The following is an 18409-nucleotide window of genomic DNA, read 5'->3' on the forward strand; positions in this document are numbered from 1 at the left end:
TGCTTCAAATGAAATAGCTGCACCACCGTGTGAGCCCTGGAGGGCCAGGATTCTCTGTACATGTGCAGGATCCTTAATCATTGGACTTCTATTCAATTTGTCCCTCTTGTGTTACTACTAACCAATCAATCAAATCGTACTTGTATAGCGTGGCTAATCACCCAAGAGGGTATCCAGGCGCTGAACCACGGCATGATTCCAAAGGGTGGCACCCATGTTAAAATACGGCGTTCCATGGTCTTCGATTATTTATAACAAAACAGTCTTAACATTGAATATAGGCACCTAAGTAAGTTCTTTCAGTTATGGAGGGACGTTTAAAAAAAGATACTACAAACTCTGCAACGTCTACATTTCCTCACTATTTCTCCGATCACAAACGTGCCATAAAATTGGAAAATGAGAGGAACCATGAATCCGTTACGATTAATTGCTTGAGAGTGGAACGCTGAGGAGAATATGAAAAGTCATTATTTCCGGGGGGACTTTATTCTTCTGAGCGTTTACATTCTCATCATCCGAGTTCCAGGGGCATGTTGAAAATCTATCTTAGTCAATGATGTGTGCCAAATAACTGAAAATAATGAAATCCATGAAAGGGGCTCCACCTGCGCAGTTGAAGCCCGGTTGCGTAATATATAACCTTCCATTTCAAAAGTCAATTTTTTTTCATTAGCCAAGAAATCAAAAATGCCAAGGGGCATTATTGGGATTCTCGGGTGTCCGGTGTTCATATTAGCTCTGAAAAGTCAACTTTCTAGAGGAATGACAAAGTATTAATACAGCTCTGGAAGGGCTTTCCACGGGAAAGTGAGGTGAATATAAATCAGAAACCTTATTCTGCTCTGTCCTCCCTCTCTGTGCCCATCATCACTAGCTTTGCTTCTCTCTCGGTGTACATATGAAATGATAGATATTGTTATTGTAAAGACCCGTATACACAGACATTGCCATAACTGCGAGTTATAGGTTACCACTGAAAAGCTGAATTGCATTACATAAAACCTCTTTTGGTGGTAATTTTTATATCTGTGCTGCACAATGTATAAATAATAAGCACTATTCACTAATCACTTGTTTTCCTTAGCACATCCGTCCTTCCTTTATTTATTCAAGTAGCTCTGTGACTGGAGCTGGTTAAAAAGCACGATTAGGTGCCATGAGGCGTCACAATTTTGTTGTAAAGTGCAGCAAACTGAAGCACAAAGCACAGTCTATTCTGCTACTTGCTCCTGTAGGACTGAAAGAAGTCCCTGTAGCAATACCCTTCCATTTTCCTTCAGCTTTGAGCTGTGCAGATGAGCTGTGCAGACCTATGAACACCATCTATTCCTCATGGAAGCATTATCCAATTCCACAAGAGGCACGAAGTCATTTTATGAGAATAGTAAACAGGTCTTCAATGCTTCTGCCAGAAAATGTGGATAATAAACGCTACACGAAAGGTGACCGACCTCAGTAGCTTACACTGAGAGGAGCACAATAATGACTGAAATTACGTCAATTGGATAATGAGCTTCTTGACTATGTTAAACCAAGAGGACATTAACCCAGTTACACAAGATAACTGTTGGCCTGGTTAACTAATATAAGGTGCCAGTCGACCAGTTAGAGAGTAAGTAAGCTGTCACCGAGTTAGTGAAAGAAAGTTGCCATTGCCTTAGTTATAGCAAAAGGTCATTGGCTCAGTTTCAGTAAGAAGTCACTGTTTTAGTTACACCAAGAGATCATTTGGTCCAGTTAAGTCAAAATCATTGAGTAAAGTAGATGAAGCAGGCACTCAGGGCGCTTAGATAAAATAACCATTGACCTGATGAGATTAGATCAGTTCAAGAGAGAACAGCTTACAAGCCATGGACCACGTCCAATTCATCACTAAGGGACCAATTACGATATCGGTCAGAAACTTTTCGCCTGACATCGTCTCGGAATCAGGTCCGACCAACTCACAGCCGGTTCTTCCGCCTGACCGATTACGATGTGAACGAACACTGTTCAGTCGGATTCCCATTGTTTCCTATGGGAGCTCGTGTTCAGTCCGTCAACCAGTCATAACACAAGCTCCTATGGAGAAATAAGTGGGGTGTTTGCCGAAAACCCTGTACCCTGTTGCAGGCACCCCATGGTGCCTGTCACAAAGTGCATGGTTTTACAGGGTGGATTCTTAGGTACCCCCTCAGCCAGCAACCGGAGGCCTCAGGATGAAGGGGTCCCTGCCAGGGGGCCCCCGTAGTCACTTTCCGATAGCCTTTTCGTGCTGGACAGGCCGACTCGGAAAGGCTGTTGGAAATCGTCATTGTAATCCCGAGGTCAGAAATACTGTCTATAGGTCTGTACGATGTGATTGGATCCGACATGGATACTCCAAGAGCCAGTCAGAACAGAATCGGAGTGACCGCACGGTTTACCTTCCAATCGCAGACATCGTAATCGGTCGGTCAGAATGTAACCCGGCTCAGTCGGTCGGAAGGGTTCCGACACAGTCTAGGAGAATCCATCTGTCGGTTGGAGCCTTTCCGACAGACATCGTAAGCAGCCTCTTAGTCGATGAAGATATGGCTATTGAAGCGGTTACGCTAGTTGTACCTGGGCCAAGTTTGGTGAGGATTATCTAATCAGGTTCTATTTCTTATGTTTAAAAGGAAAGTACTGAAAATGACTAAATGTACTGATTTGATTGCTGCATTACCTAAGCTAAAGTCTCAGATTGGCAAACATTCAGAAGTTGTCAGAATCTCTTTAAAGAACATTCCATTTGCTTCCCAAAATGACAATGACCTGGTTCTGCCGTTTAACAAGTTTGTTTTACAAGTCTCTGTGAATGTCAGAAACTAGATGCTTGAAGCACTTACCTGATTTGCTCTCCATTCAACCTTGCGTCTATGTTTGGTCTCAGTTCCTACCACTAACCAGCCCTTCGGAAATCGGACAACATCCTTATGTAAAAAACTTTAATGGACCCTAAAGGATCTAATAACTGGGTCCTCCCGTTTTAAGAGTGTGTTAAACTGTTCTTGACATCCAATCTGGCATATATCCTTTGATTTACTACCTCAAGTTCTAGTTATCAATTCATTTTTTTCTTTTCTGTTTTATGTGAACTCATCAATAAAACAGTAAAACAGCCTATTTCCCTGAACTACTCAGAATGAAAAGGTGGAAGCACATCTTTGAAATGAGGAGAGGTAGTTGAGCTCACTTAGCTCAACACAAGGTTGAGGTATATCATATGTAATTTAAAAGGACGTGAAACCCTGTCCCACAAATGTAACACACTTTACCATTGGGTGCTTGTCCTTCATAACACACCAGGCTGGTGTCTGAGATGGGTTCCTAGACACAGGGAGCTCTTAGTGTGTTCTGAGGCAGCATGTACAGGATTTGCTTGTATGTGCTCTGTTATTTCTCAGGTACACCAGCCCACGCCTCCACTCTCTCCTCCTTTCGATTGGCAATAAGCACATCTTCAAGATGTTCTACGCTCTAATGCACTCTCACTGTATTCACAACAGATGTAATGACAAGGCCTTCTTCAATTGTCATTTCTCACAGTCCTTGGTTCATGGATCTAGAAGATGGTGAGCTGGTATTCACCTATTGGCTTGCAGCATTATATTGGAAAGCTCCTTTGCAACTGATGTCTGATATGTTGGTGCTAGACTTCGATGGAGCAATGAATTCTGCCTACACTTTCTGGAAAGAAATTGTAGTCACAATGACGTGGAAACAAATTGGCGCTTTTTAGAACTGTGAAACGGTATGTCGGGTAAGATTATAAATGCGGGAATCTCAAGCTGAAATAGTGCACCTGATGTTTTTGATTCAGTTAATTTAAACAGAGCAAATCAAATGATTTCCATTGTGTGCAAACACCATGACGAATTCCAATACTGTAATCTAGAGCAAAAAACACAAATTGCAAGCAAACAACTTTGATTGTATGATATGGGAAATATATGAACCCTTGGCCAACTTAATGCTTTCTGAGACAATGGACTTGCAATGCAAACACTGCTACCAATGAAAACGACTGAACCAGGAATACCGCCATAGTCTGCTCATGCACTCATTACACAAAGCAACAAAACCTAAACAGGATGCAGTGATGGTGACGTAGGCGCCCAACATGCTCTGGGAGGCTACAAGCATTGGCAACAATGAATGAGCAGGGGGAAATTAAAAAAATACATAACTGAAAAAGCTTTGATTTCCAAAAACACCGCACAAAACACCACAAATCACTGCTGAACAAGGTTATCCATACACAGATATACAGTATACACAACAGAGTAGAACATGCATGCTGAAATGATCACAAATTGGACAGTCCAAGATGAGTGAAAGCTTGTCACTCCTGTGATGTTTTCTGTGCAAAATTCTGAGAGACTATGGCAAAATCACAGACGGTTTTGAAAGGATTAAACCATCGTTCTGGTACTTATTCCCATACCTTTTTGGTCCCATTATCCCGCCCAACCCTTCCTTCAATTTGTCACCTTGAAAGCCATATTCTCAATGTAGCCATAGGACGTAAATCCTTTTGGACCTCGGAATTGTGATGACCCGCTAAGTGAAAGTACTGTGGGAGTACCACAGATTGCTCCTGGCCATGCATCTGCACTGCTTTGCATCAAATCCTGGACCTTTTTTTAAAATCATTTTTATTGCATTCATAAAGTTGAAGAAATTGCACTATTTTCTCTACTCTGTTTAAAGTGGTAGTTGTGAATGGATAAGAAAACTATCCCTTTTTCATGCAGAAAACTGTTTTTTTGTGCTTGATGCAGGGATACAATTTTGCGATCTGAGCGACTCAGGTTGCACCTTTATTTTCCATTCTTTTAAAATAAAGCAGGGCTAGAATTTTAATGTAGCAATATAATGCATGGGTATGATTGGGATGTGCTTGTTCTCCCACGCCGGGTTTTAATATAGCCTTATAGCCCGCCGTAGCGGGCTATACCGGCTATTAAAGACCCGCTGAATCGTTAAAGGCCCGAGCCGAAGGCGAGGGACTTTAACGAAACAGCGGGACTTTAATAGCCGTATAACCCTGCTAAGAAGGGCTATAAGGCTATTAGAACATTCTGCCACTAGAGGGCAGAATGTTCTAACAAATTAAACAAAGGGTTCCCGAAGCTCGAGGGGATTTATATCCCCTCGAGCTTCGGGAACCCTTTGTAGAACATTGGAATGTTGCTCTGGGGGCCTTTACCGGCCCGTAGAAGCAGGGAGCACTCCATTGTCTGCAATGGAGCTCCCAACATTCCAATGTTCTAATAGGTTATGCTCTCCCTCAAGTTCCCATTTGTTCCCCAAGACTTAGGTGGCCTTCAAGAAAAGCTCATCTGTCCAAATTCAACTTTCTGAGTCTCCTCGTTGTTGTGAGGGGGGGTAGCAGGTAATTTCGGGGAATCAATTGTTTTTCTGTGGTTGACTTCTTTTTTTTGGGTCGCGGGGCATATGTGTGAGGGCACAATTAAGAATGTGACCTAAGGATAGGCTCTCAGGGAGTGCTAGGGCAGGAAGTGTCCATCTGTGAATTGTCCTAGCAGTGATTTGTACAGGAGAGAGTATGGCTTTACCATCCCTGATCATTTGCACAAAGAAAACGAAAACAAAAAAAGGGCAGATGATACAGTACCTCCATGGTCTGAGACTGGTGCATGGCTTTGATTGCATTCTGTGCCATTGCCCTTGTAGAAAATGTGACAAACGCACAGCCTGTGGAGGAGGGGGGACAAGGGGGGACAGGGGAGCAGGAAAGACAAAAAAACAACAAGACAAAAGGGTTGGACGCTTGTTAAACCAACACAGTCTACGAGAACGGCCACAAGACGACACTGTTCTCAGTAGTAGTACATGAAAATAAAACAACTCCTGAAATGTTTGTGGTTTGGTACTCACAGTGCTGACTTGCTAATCCGACCATAGATGAAAGAAAAACAAAATGGGGAAGTGTTCTTTTCAGCCACAGGGTTGGTTTATAAATGTCATAGTTCTTTTTTAATTATTCAACTTAACATGTTTTACAATTTTGTACAAATATAACACAAATTCGGTTAAACATATGCTTTCACTTTACAACATGTAAATACAGTTTATCATTGGTAAACAAGCAGCGAACCCAATGCTAGATTCAATTACACTCAATACTCTCTTTTCCTCAGCAGCGCTGGTAATTCAGAATTACGCCAGCGATGTTTTTTTTAAAGAAATCTTTTCAAAGGTCTGTCTAGCCGTTCTTTTTATTTTACGAAACAAAAATAATGCATGTGCTTTCCAAATGAGTTCTGTTTTTGTTTGGCGCTTCCGTAGGATTGTCCTTTGGATGGGTAAAGTGTTATTTTGCTCTATGTGTGCCCATTTTAAAGTAATTTTGCCCTTACAGTGGCATCTGCTGTAACTGTAGTAGATGCAGCCCACAGTGTAACGTCACTACTCCTTGCCTCAGTATGACATCACACGGGAGTGATAGCACAACAGGGGCCACCCCACCTGTACGAGCAAGTAAAGCAAACCAATCTGGGCTGAAACACATGAATACAGGACAATGTTATACTAATTTTGTTTAGAAACAATGCAACCAACATGAAAAACAGAATAGGGAAAAAACACATGACAATAACAGACTAGACAGTCCCTTTAAAAGCAACATGGCCAGCATGTCCAGATTCCCTGACCTCTGCCAGACAGATTCTCGAAATCAACCCTGTGATGCCCACTGACAGACCAAACTTGTAATTTAGCTCTTGAGTGTGAACACCAAGATAGCAATGTTTTTGTACAATAGGCTATATCCACCATTAGTAGGTTCTAAAGGATAAATGTGAATTATAGTTGACTGGAACGATGCACTCAGAATGCAAGGGTGCATCATAATATAGAGGTGTGTTTCTCTCTAGTAGGATGACCATTGTTCAGTATTTTAGCCAACAGATTACTTGAAAGTTTGACGCATCATTTTAGTCCACTAAGTTCAGATTTGACATTGCTTGTCTATGAGGCACTTTAATGTTATCAACGCAGTTTGAAAAACCTGGCTATTTCAATGAAACGAAAATGACCTAGGAGCCAAATTGTGATTTTTCACCTCATTTAAATCATTGCTTTCAAATAGCCATTTGTAAGTCCAATTGTCTGGATTCTGGCGATGCTTATAGAGTTATAAAAGTTTACCAAAAAGCACACATTGGATAAAAGTTTAGGATGGGCTGAATGCTTGAAACTGCTGGTTCCACGTCCCTGAGAGAGCAGTTCTTTAGAACTAAAAAGCTCTCCTTGACAACTCGGCCTGCAGGTAGAGCTCCACCTTGGCAGACACAATATTGGCATGGACCTGGTTTCTGCTTTAATGTATCTGTGAGGTGGCGCTGATGCTCTGGACAACAAAACCCAAGTGTGGGACATCCACAATGACAGATTGGCTAACTTGACACTTTCAACCTCATTGCTTCGATTATTAGGTGTCAGTTGGCATCACAGGGAAACAGACTGGATTTAGCAAAAGTTACACCTGGCTTATGTCTGCAAAGCACTTTTAAAGAACACAGAATATTAACACTACAAATGATGTACCGCTGCAGCAATATGTTTAGTGTTCCTGCCTAATTTAGAGGCAATATTACTTTAACAATAGACATCAAATGAAGAAAGACTACACTCCCCCCCACCCCCCGAAGGTCCGACTCTGTCATATTTAGACATATTCACACTCCTCACCTACTTGCTGCCCTGTGGCCAAGGAGCACTTCCATTTCTGCCCCATCTCCAAAAAACAACAGATTCCCCCATCAAATTGTGAAGCTGAAATTTGTTTTTTCAGGCTTCCCATTTTACCTTGGATTTGTACACAGTAGCTGGTGAGATTATCAAGTCAAGACTGCAATAACATTTTCAAAGAACACAGACAGGGCCTACCCTTTACCCAAAAAGCACCAAACGAACAGCCAGAGTGAATGCATGTCCACCCCCTCCCCAAAACCAAGCTATAGGATACATAGTAACATTATCATGATATTCAGAAGATGTGAGGATAGGAGACATAATATCTCAGATGCATCTTTATGGAACAATGGTAAAATGTAGATGAAGTGTATTAAACACAGACATTATGCTAGTGTGGTGGGTGCATGTACACAACATATTAGATATAGAACACAAGCATGTATTGTGTGGGAATGTCTGCTTGATTTGTGTGTATGTCTAGTTGTTTTGGCTACCGCATGTGCAATTTAAAAATTCTATCAAAAGATATTCTAACAGATTTTGTCAATGTTCATACAATCATTTCTCAACAAAAGTGTAAAGAAAAAATAAATGGTAAGTAAACTACAGTACCTCTGCTAGATTCCATATTCATGCTGTTCACTAAAATTAAAAAGGGTCTTAATTTACCATCAGACTTAAAACTGGCTTTAAAATATAAATTAGTAACTCTTACATTTACAGAGGAAATGACACTAAAGTGTTAATATTACTGATCTCGTGATTGGCAACAGGACAGATGATAGACACGTGTTAGCAACATATACACATGCCTACATTCACACACACGCCCAACAAAAGCAGCCTTAAAACCACATTTACTAAATGTCCAGAAACCTTTACTTTTAGGTAATTTCGTATGATTAAAGTGACCAGCAGCATTTATGACAATATCTAACATGAAGGTTATCAAAGCTTAAGGAGCATAAACATCAATGGCAGAACTCAATATACCATCGTTTACACATTTTGTACAGTTCAGAGTGGCTATATGCAAGATACACAGAGCTGTTGCATTACTCTGAATCTCAAAAGGTTTGAGTGACTACTAGTGTTCGAACATTCCACTCTTTTACAATTATCTGTAAAATTAAGCATGAAGTAGGCAGAGCCTAAGCACATTTTCCTCTGGTCTATGCTATACAACTAACAACTTATGACACTAGACTGTGGTGTAATGGAGTTGAAAATATAGACAAATACTGGCTGAATAAAGATCTCTTCAGGGAATAGTTGATTTTTTGTTTGCCATCTTTTGTGTTATTTTCTTGCCATCCATGTTTCCAAAACAGAAACTGCCAAGATTGTTTCAGTCACTTGAACTAATACCTCAGCCCCCAGAAACATTAATCTAGAGCTCCATTTCTATGAAATCCAATGACCATAGACAAGCTTGGCAGAATAAAGTGAGCTAAACTTCAAATATAGTGCACAATTATAGTTAGCTCTGCAAACTATTAATGGTGAATTACTGTGGTTTTATTTTCCAAAACATTAATGTTGTCACTGACATATTCACCTAACTATAACGTTACTTTAACCTTTGTTTATTTCAGTGATTTTCTAAAGTGTTTTTTTAAGCAGATCTTTTTATGACACCTAGCTTTAAACTTACTTTAACCTTTGTTTTTTTCAGTTAATTTCTAGTTTTTTTAACTTAAAGTAATATTTTATTACCATATGTAAAACGAACCGTAGCAAACACCGCACAGGGCCTTATGCTCTTTAAAGGGGAAAGGTGCGAAGTAGCCCCCCTCCCAAGCCTCATTAAGCCCATTAAACCCTGGGGACCCCATGACCTTATGTTCTTTAAAGGGAAGGAGGGCCAAGTGAAACCAACCATCCGGATTTACACCAAATTACAAAAAAGCACAATCAGCAGACCAGGATCCAGCTTCCTGCCAAATTTGGTGTAATTCCGTTCAGCAGTTTTTGCTGCAGCCCTTCTTAAAGAAGTCCATGGAAACTGCATGTCGATTTTGAGTTTAGGGGCCCCCCTTTTTTTCTTGGCTCCCGCTTAAAGGATCACCCTGAAAATTTGCATGCACAAACTAGTCAGAAAGTTGCACTTTTTGGAAAGTTTCGTGGAGATTTGTCAAACTGTATAAAGTTATTAGCAACACAAAAAATGCTTTTCCTTTGCAACCGCTGACCTAACTATAATAGGGTAATATCGATCTATATATATTAGTTTGAGGCGGAGCTTTCAGGTGGGGCCCATTGTCACTTATTTTTAGTGACCAAACCATTTTTTCCACATAAGACTTGGATCAAGAGCAAGAAAGAGGAGAATACAAAAGTGAAAGGAAGGAAGAAGGGAAAGACTGAAAAACAGAGACAAAGAGAAAGTAGGGATAAAAAAGCAAGAGGTAAAGAGACAGGAAGTGCCTGGCGGTGGATTAAAGAGGCATGAAGTGAAATCAAGGCTGCACAGCCTTGGGTATTCGGTATTATTATTATTATGCATATTTTGTAAAGCGCATTACTACCTAAAAAAGGTTTCCCAACGCTAAGCTCATTACAGTAATGGCTCACTTTAAAGTACAGTGTAAAAAGGGAGCCTGATATAAAGGATCTGACGATGGAAACAATCAGGTTTTTAAAAGTTTCCGAAATACAACGAGAATGTCACATTTTCTCAGTGCTGAAGGCCGATCGTTCCAGAGTCTTGGGCCGAAATAGGTGAATACTCAGCCTCCTTGGTGAGTTGTCCTGATTCAAGGAATTAGGACCATTCTAGAGCGTAACGGGTGTGCAGAGAATTCCAAGATGCCAATGATCTAAGATAAAGAGGTCCGGTGTTTGATATGCATTTATGCATATATCACAATGACTTAAATTGTACATGCTTTTCAATGGGTAGCCTGTGAAGAGTCCTTATCATACTAGCTGAATAGGAAAACTTGGGCGGTGAAGCAAGAGACGTGCAGCAGCATTTTGCATAATCTGGAGGAGATTGAGTAGAGATTTTACCACCTCCAGGTACAAAACATTCTCATAGTCCAGCCTTATTCTTTTACAAATGACGCCCTATATATATAGCTATACTCTTACAGACACAAAGCTGGTTTTGTACGGCAATACTGTTGCTACCTTGGTGCTGTTTGTGGGGATAAATATATATTTTATGAGTGTAATTAAAAGTGTTAAATGCAACTTGTTACATCTCAGGATTCTTTTTTTTTTGCTAGATCAGGTCTAGTAGTAACTTTTACAAACGCGCTTATTTTCTAAGAAAGTATAGCTGAATGCGTATTCAATAGAAGATCTGCGCTGAAAGAAGAGGGGCTGAAAATGGAGGGAAAAAAACACCCCTCTTGCAGTCAGAGAGCATACACTTGACTGTCATTGTCTCTCCGAAGCTATCCAGTGGAAAAATAGGCAATTTGTAAATCTTGCCAACCTGTAACATCCACCCTCTGATAATTTAATATCTGCATTTCCTGAGAGACAGAGAATGCTAATAGAAAGCAAAGGGCGGGATTTGACTCGTCATGAAAGGCAGCCTTCTAACCTTCCACTACTGAGACGTGATTGACTGCAGAAGGGGTCTCGAAGTAATTTCCACCGACAGGCTGAATCCCAGGGAAGCAGGTTGCCCTGCCACAGACAAGATTTTGGAGCATATCTATTTCACTTGTCATCTCAACTGAAACGCTACATTAATGGAAGTGTTTACTTTGACGGCCAAGTAACTGAGCGCTGGTTTTGCGCTGCAAGATGCTTCACTCCAGCGTCAGTGGGATGAGGACCAGCAGCCATATTCTGCCTCATCTTAACCCTGTACCTCTTTAGCTGGAGATTTCTGCTGCAGTTTTGTCTATGATTGAATTAAATTTCATTGCTCTGATTACTATCTTGAGTTATTTTTGTTGCAGATAAATTCATCCGTGTTCTGTTGCTTCAGTCCACAATGTCCAAAGAAGAACTGACCCATGCGGCAGGTAGGATTTTCTCTTGGGCATTGTTAACCTGATTTCAAGCTTAGTATTAGCTAAAAAAGTAAAATTACTGTTTTGTTCCAGAAATTTTGAAAATACCTTTTACATTTTGTAAAGGACCATGCTAACCGACTTCTCTTGTTTGAATATCTATGGAGTTACGTAGTGAGAGTGAATATAAAGTAAGCTGGGTGTTAATATTAGCAACACAGGAGATGTGAATTCCATTATGCCAGGGCGGAGTATGCAGAGTGGCACTCCGCTGAGTTCCACAGAGTCAAAAAAAATACTCTGTGGAATTCCGCCCCACTCCGCCCCGTCCCACAATATGTTTTTTAAAAAGGGTAAAAAAAACAACAACACTTGGGCGGAGAGAAGGTATGTGGTTTTATTTCACCATTTTTCTGCAGGGGCTGAAGGGTGTACTCCGCTCCACCACGGAGTCTGAGTTTTACCTCAACTTCGCGTTCCCAGCTGACCGCGGAGTTGGTAAAACACTGTAAACTCCGCTGGCGGAGCAGAGTATGCCGCCCAGGGTTAAATTCCATGCTTCGTGCAAGACAGAGAACAATAGCTTAAAAGAACAAGTTACTTACCTTCGGTAACGCTTTTTCTGGTAGATACTATATCTGCCTGTGGATTCCTCACCTTGTGAATATCCCCTTGCGTCAGCAACATTCGGAAATTCTTTTGTAGCTTCGCGCCGACGTGGATCCGGACGTCACAGAGGCACGGCATCGCACGCGACTCCGCTGACGTCACCGACGCCTATAATAGGCCCACGCCGGCGTGATGACATCAGTTCCGCCCTTTTTTCCGTGCCTTCGAGGCACACGGACGGACCGATGACAGTAGACATATACACAGTATACGCAGTATAGAAATCAAGGTAACACACACAGTGTGAAGCAAATGCAATAAAACATTTGAAATAGACAAATCCTTGACCATAAAATAATACATTATATAAACCACTGGCATAGAAGAGTGGACAACGGTGAGGCGGGTGGGTCAGTGAGGAATCCACAGGCAGATATAGTATCTACCAGAAAAAGCGTTACCGAAGGTAAGTAACTTGTTCTTCTGATAGATACATCTGCCGTGTGGATTCCTCACCTTGTGAATAGAGTCCCACAGCAGTCCCCACTCCCGGAGGAGGGTGTCCACTCTTCTAAACCAGGAAATCCTGAAGGACAGAGCGCGCAAAGTGACCCTCCCTCCTCACTTCGGAATCCAAGCAGTAATGCTTTGCGAAAGTGTGGAGGGAAGACCAAGTTGCCGCTCTACAAATATCCTCAACAGGCACACCTCTAGCCAATGCTGAGGTCGAAGACTTAGCTCTATTTGAATGAGCCCTTATACCCTCTGGTGGGTCCTTACCGGCCAAAGAGTAGCAGATCTTAATGCAGAGGACGATCCATCTCGACAAAGTCCTCTTATGGACCGCTCTTCCTTTCTTGCAGCCAGCAAAGCCAACGAAGAGCTGGTCGTCCACTCGACAGTCTTTAGTCCTGTCCAAGTAAAAAGACACCGCCCTCTTGGGGTCAAGACGGTGTAATCTCTCTTCCTCCTTGGAAGGGTGAGGGGGAGGATAAAAAGTAGGAAGGGTAATGGATTGACCAAGGTGGAAAGGAGTCACCACCTTTGGCAGAAAAGCAGCCCTGGTCCTAAGAACCATTCGTTCAGCATGAATGGTCAGGAATGGGGGCTTGGAACTAAGAGCTTGAAGCTCACTTACCCTCCTTGCTGAGGTGATTGCAACGAGAAAAACCGTTTTGAAAGTCAGAAGCCTCATGTGACATTTGTGAAGAGGCTCAAAAGGAGCACCCATTAAAAATGTCAAAACTAGATTCAAATTCCACTGAGGCACAATAAAAGGTGTAGGAGGGAACCTATTAGTGAGGCCCTCAAAAACCTTAAAACAATGGGAGACTTAAAAAGAGAAGGCTGGTCAGGCAAACAGATAAAAGCCGACAGCGCAGAAAGATAACCCTTAACCGTGGCAACAGCAAGCCCCTGCTGAGCCAGAGAAAGGGCAAACTGGAGCACATCAGATAAATGGGACCTCAAAGGGTCTATAGATTTCTCCCTGCACCAAACAACAAATTTAGACCACCTATAAGAATAGATGGACTTAGTGGAGTCACGCCTGGCCGACAAGATGACATCCACCACATCGTGAGGGAGAGAAAAAGAAATCAGGTTGCCCCGCTCAATCTCCAGGCATGAAGGTGTAAGGTCTGGAGGTGGGGGTGTAGAACCTGCCCCTCCATCTGAGAGAGGAGATCTGCCCTGTGAGGGAGACGGACCGGTGGGTGAGAGGAGAGGTGGAGAAGGTCCGAATACCACACCCTTCTTGGCCAATCCGGGGCGATCAATATGACTTGGGCCCGGTCTTGGCGAATCTTCCTCAGAACCCGAGGAATCAAGGGTATGGGAGGAAACGCGTAAAGGAGTTGATTTCCCCAACTCAACTGAAACGCGTCCCCCAAGGCTCCTTGCAACGGATACTGGAGACTGCAGAATGACAGGCAGTGAGCATGCTCGCGAGTGGCGAACAGGTCCACCCGAGGAGTCCCCCACATCCGAAAGATGTCGTGAACTACCTCTGGGTGAAGCCTCCACTCGTGATCGGCAGAGAACTGCCGACTGAGACTGTCTGCACGAACGTTCAGAACCCCGGCCAGATGACTTGCCATCAGACAAATCCGATGGTCCTGAACCCAGGACCAGAGGCGCAGAGCCTCCTTGCAGGGACACTGCGACCCTACTCCTCCCTGCTTGTTGACGTACCACATCGTGGTCGTGTTGTCCGTCAGGACCTGGACTGACTGACCGCGAAGGGAAGGGAGGAAGGCCTTGAGCGCCAAACGTATCGCCCGCAATTCTAGAAGGTTGATGTGAAGCAACCTTTCCTCTGGAGACCAAAGACCTTTGACCTCCAGATACCCCAGATGAGCACCCCACCCCAGGGTGGATGCATCCGATATCACTGTGGCCACCGATGGAGGCAGTTGGAAAGGCTTCCCTTGAGACAGATTGCCATCCACCGCAGTTTCTCTGGAGATCTTCACTGACTCCCTGAGATCTCCGTTGTGTTGATACCACTGCCTGCGGAGGCACCACTGGAGTGCCCTCATGTGCCAGCGTGCATGGTTGACCAACAGAATGCATGAAGCCATCAGACAGAGCAGGCGAAGAACCTTCAGGACTGGAACGACCGCTCCATTGAAAAATAAAGGAATCATCTCCTGTATGTCGCGAATCCTTTGAGGAGGAGGGAATGGGCGACACACAGTAGTGTCCAGTACCGCACCTATGAACAGGTTGCGCTGTGAGGGCACCAGGTGAGACTTGGGTACATTTATCGAAAAACCCAACCTGTGCAACAACAGAGTTGTCTCTTGCAGATAATGGAGCACCTTCTCCGGCGACTCCGCTTTGATCAGCCAGTCGTCTAGATACGGAAACACATGAATCCCCGATCTCCTGAGATGAGCTGCCACCACTGCCATCACCTTGGTGAAGACTCGAGGTGCAGTAGTAAGACCAAACGGAAGGACCACAAACTGGTAGTGCTGTGACCCAACCGTGAAACGGAGATACTTTCTGTGCGACTTCAAGATGGGAATATGAAAATACGCATCCTGCAAGTCGATCGACACCATCCAGTCTTCTTCCAGCAGCGCTTGAAGAACCTGTGCAAGAGTGAGCATTTTGAACTTTTCCTGCCTCAGGTAAAGGTTCAAAATCCTGAGGTCCAGGATTGGCCGAAGCCTGCCATCTTTCTTGGGGATCAGGAAATACCGGGAGTAGCACCCCTGACCCCTTTCCTGCTCTGGAACCACCTCTATCGCACCTTTTCGGAACAGTGCCAGGACTTCTTCCTGCAGGAGAAGCAGGTGGTCTTCCGAGCAATAACCCTGGCAAGGAGGGTAATTGGGAGGGAATTCCTGGAAAGGAAGTGCATACCCATTCTCTACAAAGATTGAGAACCCAAAGATCCGATGTTAATAATTCCCAATCTTGTAGAAAATGTGTAAGCCGACCCCCCACTGGGCCCACATGATCCGGAATGGCGGATCTAGGGCTGCTTTGCTGCGTTGGCAGGGGGTTGGGAAGGAGAGGAGGAGGAGGAGGAGGAAGCTTGACGACCTCTAGGGCGGGATCTTTGTCTGCCCCTGTACGACTTGTACAGTGTATTCTGCTGCTGCTGAGGCTGCTGCTGGGATGATCTATAAGACCGAAAGGAAGATCGACCAAATCCCCTGAAACGTCTTCCGGTAGAACCCCTGGACTGAAGACCCAAAGATTTTGCAGTGGCCCTACTGTCCTTAAAACGCTCCAAGGCAGTATCAGCCTTCTTACCAAACAACCCTGATCCATCAAAAGGCAAGTCCATCAAGGCAGATTGGACGTCTGCAGAGAATTCTGAAGATTTGAGCCAGGCAGCCCTCCTAGTGGCCACGGAGGAACCCATGACCCTTGCCACTGAATCAGCAGTGTCCAGACCACTCTGAATGACCTGTCTCGCAGCTGCTTGAGTGTCCAATACCACTTCCTGAAAATCCTTCCTGTCATCCTCGTGGACTTTCGGAATCAACTGCTTGACAGAATCCATCAAAGCATGGATATACCTTCCCATCAGACACGTAGCATTGGTTGACTTTAATGCCATACTGGCTGACGAGAAAACCTTCTTGGCACTTTGGTCTTGCTTCCTGGATTCCTTATCTCCAGGAACTTGTGGAAAAGCACCAGCAGATTTCTTTGAGCAAGCAGCCTGTATCACCAAACTCTCAGGAAGAGGATGTGAAGATAAAAATGCAGGGTCCTCTGGTGCAGCTCTATATCTCCTGGCCACTGTTCTAGAAACTGCAGGAGCAGATAAGGGTTTCTTCCAGACCTCATAAATAGGCTCAGACAAGGCCTCGTTGAAGGGCAACATAGGTTCAATGATAGATGAGGGTGAATGAAGCACCTCAGTCAAAATATTAGGCTTATAATCAGCAGTGGGCAGAGTAATATTCAATAGACTCGCTGCTTTCTTAATGACAGTGTGATAAGGTATCGCATCCTTTGATGGAACATTTGACACAGAAGCCAATTCCCATTCAGGTGATAGTTCAAGCCCACTGGCTTCACACAAATCCTCAAACGGATCCTCAGAATCCTGCAACTCTCCTTCAGTATCTGAATACCCATATTTCTCTTCTTCCAGGAGTCTCTGGGCCTTTCTCCGAGATCTTTCCTTCACCACCGAAGCCAATGGATCCGGAATCGACTCCGACGGGGTCGGTGCCGGCGTCGAACCCGAAGTCGGACGGGGTCTATCCATACGAGGTCAGGCAGAATCCTGCCTCAGAGTCGTAGGTATCGGCGTCGATGGGATCGGCGTCGATGGCACCGGCGTTGTGCGCTTCGGCGTCGACGACACCGGCAGTGTCGGAAAATGCCAATGCGGTGGTATAGCCGGCATAAAAGGCATGAAGGGTGCAGGGGCGTAAGCCTGAGGAACACCTAAGTTAAAGGCCATAGGACCCGTGGGACCAACAGGTGCACCAGACGGGAACATTGCCCTGGAATAGACACCAAACATGGCGTTCAGGAACTGAGAAGGATCCTGACCTGGAGTCGGAAACTCAGGATATGGACCTCGTGGCTGTTCCTGAGGAGGCGGAGTCGATACGACGTCGACCTCTTCATCGATTGCCGGAACCGGAGTCGACGAACCCTCAGGTACTGGAACTTCGGCTCCACCAGCCCCCTGCTCCTCACCTTCATCCTCCTGACCAGAAGGATTGGATGGACACGGAGAATGGACCTGTTTCTGAGATTTGGGTGAACCTGGATGCGAAGCCTCATCATGTTCCGATTCTGAAATCTCCACTTCTTTACTTAGAAGTTTGACCTGGGACTTCGGTCTTGAACTAGAGTCCTTCCCAAAATGATGACGCGACTCATGGCTCTTCTTCTTGTGTTTCTTCCTTGAAGACTTCGAAGCGTGAGCCGAAGACGACTCCGAGTGCGACCTCGAACGAGACCTCGATCTCGACCTCGACCGACGAGATCGAGACTTCGAAGATTTCTTAATCTTCTTACTTTTAAGTTTTGCCACGAGGAGTTTCGCCTCTCTCTCTCTCAAAGCTTTCGGCGTCATCTTCTTGCAGCAAAGACAGTCCTCGACATCATGGTCGGAGCTTAAACACCAGACACAGCATTCGTGAGGATCGGTGATAGACATAGTCTTGCCACACTCGCCACAAGCTTTAAATCCAGTCTTCTTCGACGACATCTCGAAAAGTATGAAGATAGACACAATACAATGAAAATAGTAACAAAGTTACTGTAAGCTACAGTACGATCCCTGAAAACCGTTAGCGTCGACGACGCGGAAAAAAGGGAACTGATGTCATCACGCCGGCGTGGGGCTATTATAGGCGTCAGTGACGTCAGCGGAGTCGCGTGCGATGCCGTGCCTCTGTGACGTCCGGATCCACGTCGGCGCGAAGCTACAAAAGAATTCCCTAATGTTGCTGACGCAAGGGGATATTCACAAGGTGAGGAATCCACACGGCAGATGTATCTATCAGAATGGGGTTTACTGTACTACAAGAGATCCGTTTTTGTCCATGATTGCCCGTAAGATAGCTCAGTGATGTAACCCAGCCAACCTAGATATCTGCCTTTAAGTAGAAGGT

At 44.2% G+C, this 18409-nt stretch overlaps 1 protein-coding gene across 24 annotated transcripts in view; it reads right to left on the bottom strand.

Annotated features, from left to right (window-relative positions):
* The window catches only part of CELF2 (CUGBP Elav-like family member 2), a 1322506-nt gene that overhangs the window by 195753 nt on the left and 1108344 nt on the right, over positions 1–18409 (bottom strand). For 19 of the 24 annotated variants that reach the window (XM_078676914.1, XM_078676806.1, XM_078676952.1 and 16 more), the window contains 2 exons: positions 8341–8370; positions 5645–5724 (listed from right to left, as the gene is read on the bottom strand). In XM_078676914.1, the coding sequence (XP_078533040.1) occupies positions 5645–5724; positions 8341–8370 (110 nt within the window). The remainder of the gene's footprint in view (positions 1–5644; positions 5725–8340; positions 8371–18409) is intronic. The other 5 variants (XM_078676874.1, XM_078676857.1, XM_078676789.1 and 2 more) reach the window with 1 other exon arrangement.

Source organism: Lissotriton helveticus, chromosome 1_1 (genome assembly GCF_964261635.1).
Source record: "Lissotriton helveticus chromosome 1_1, aLisHel1.1, whole genome shotgun sequence".
In the NCBI taxonomy this organism is placed as follows: Eukaryota; Metazoa; Chordata; class Amphibia; order Caudata; family Salamandridae; genus Lissotriton; species Lissotriton helveticus.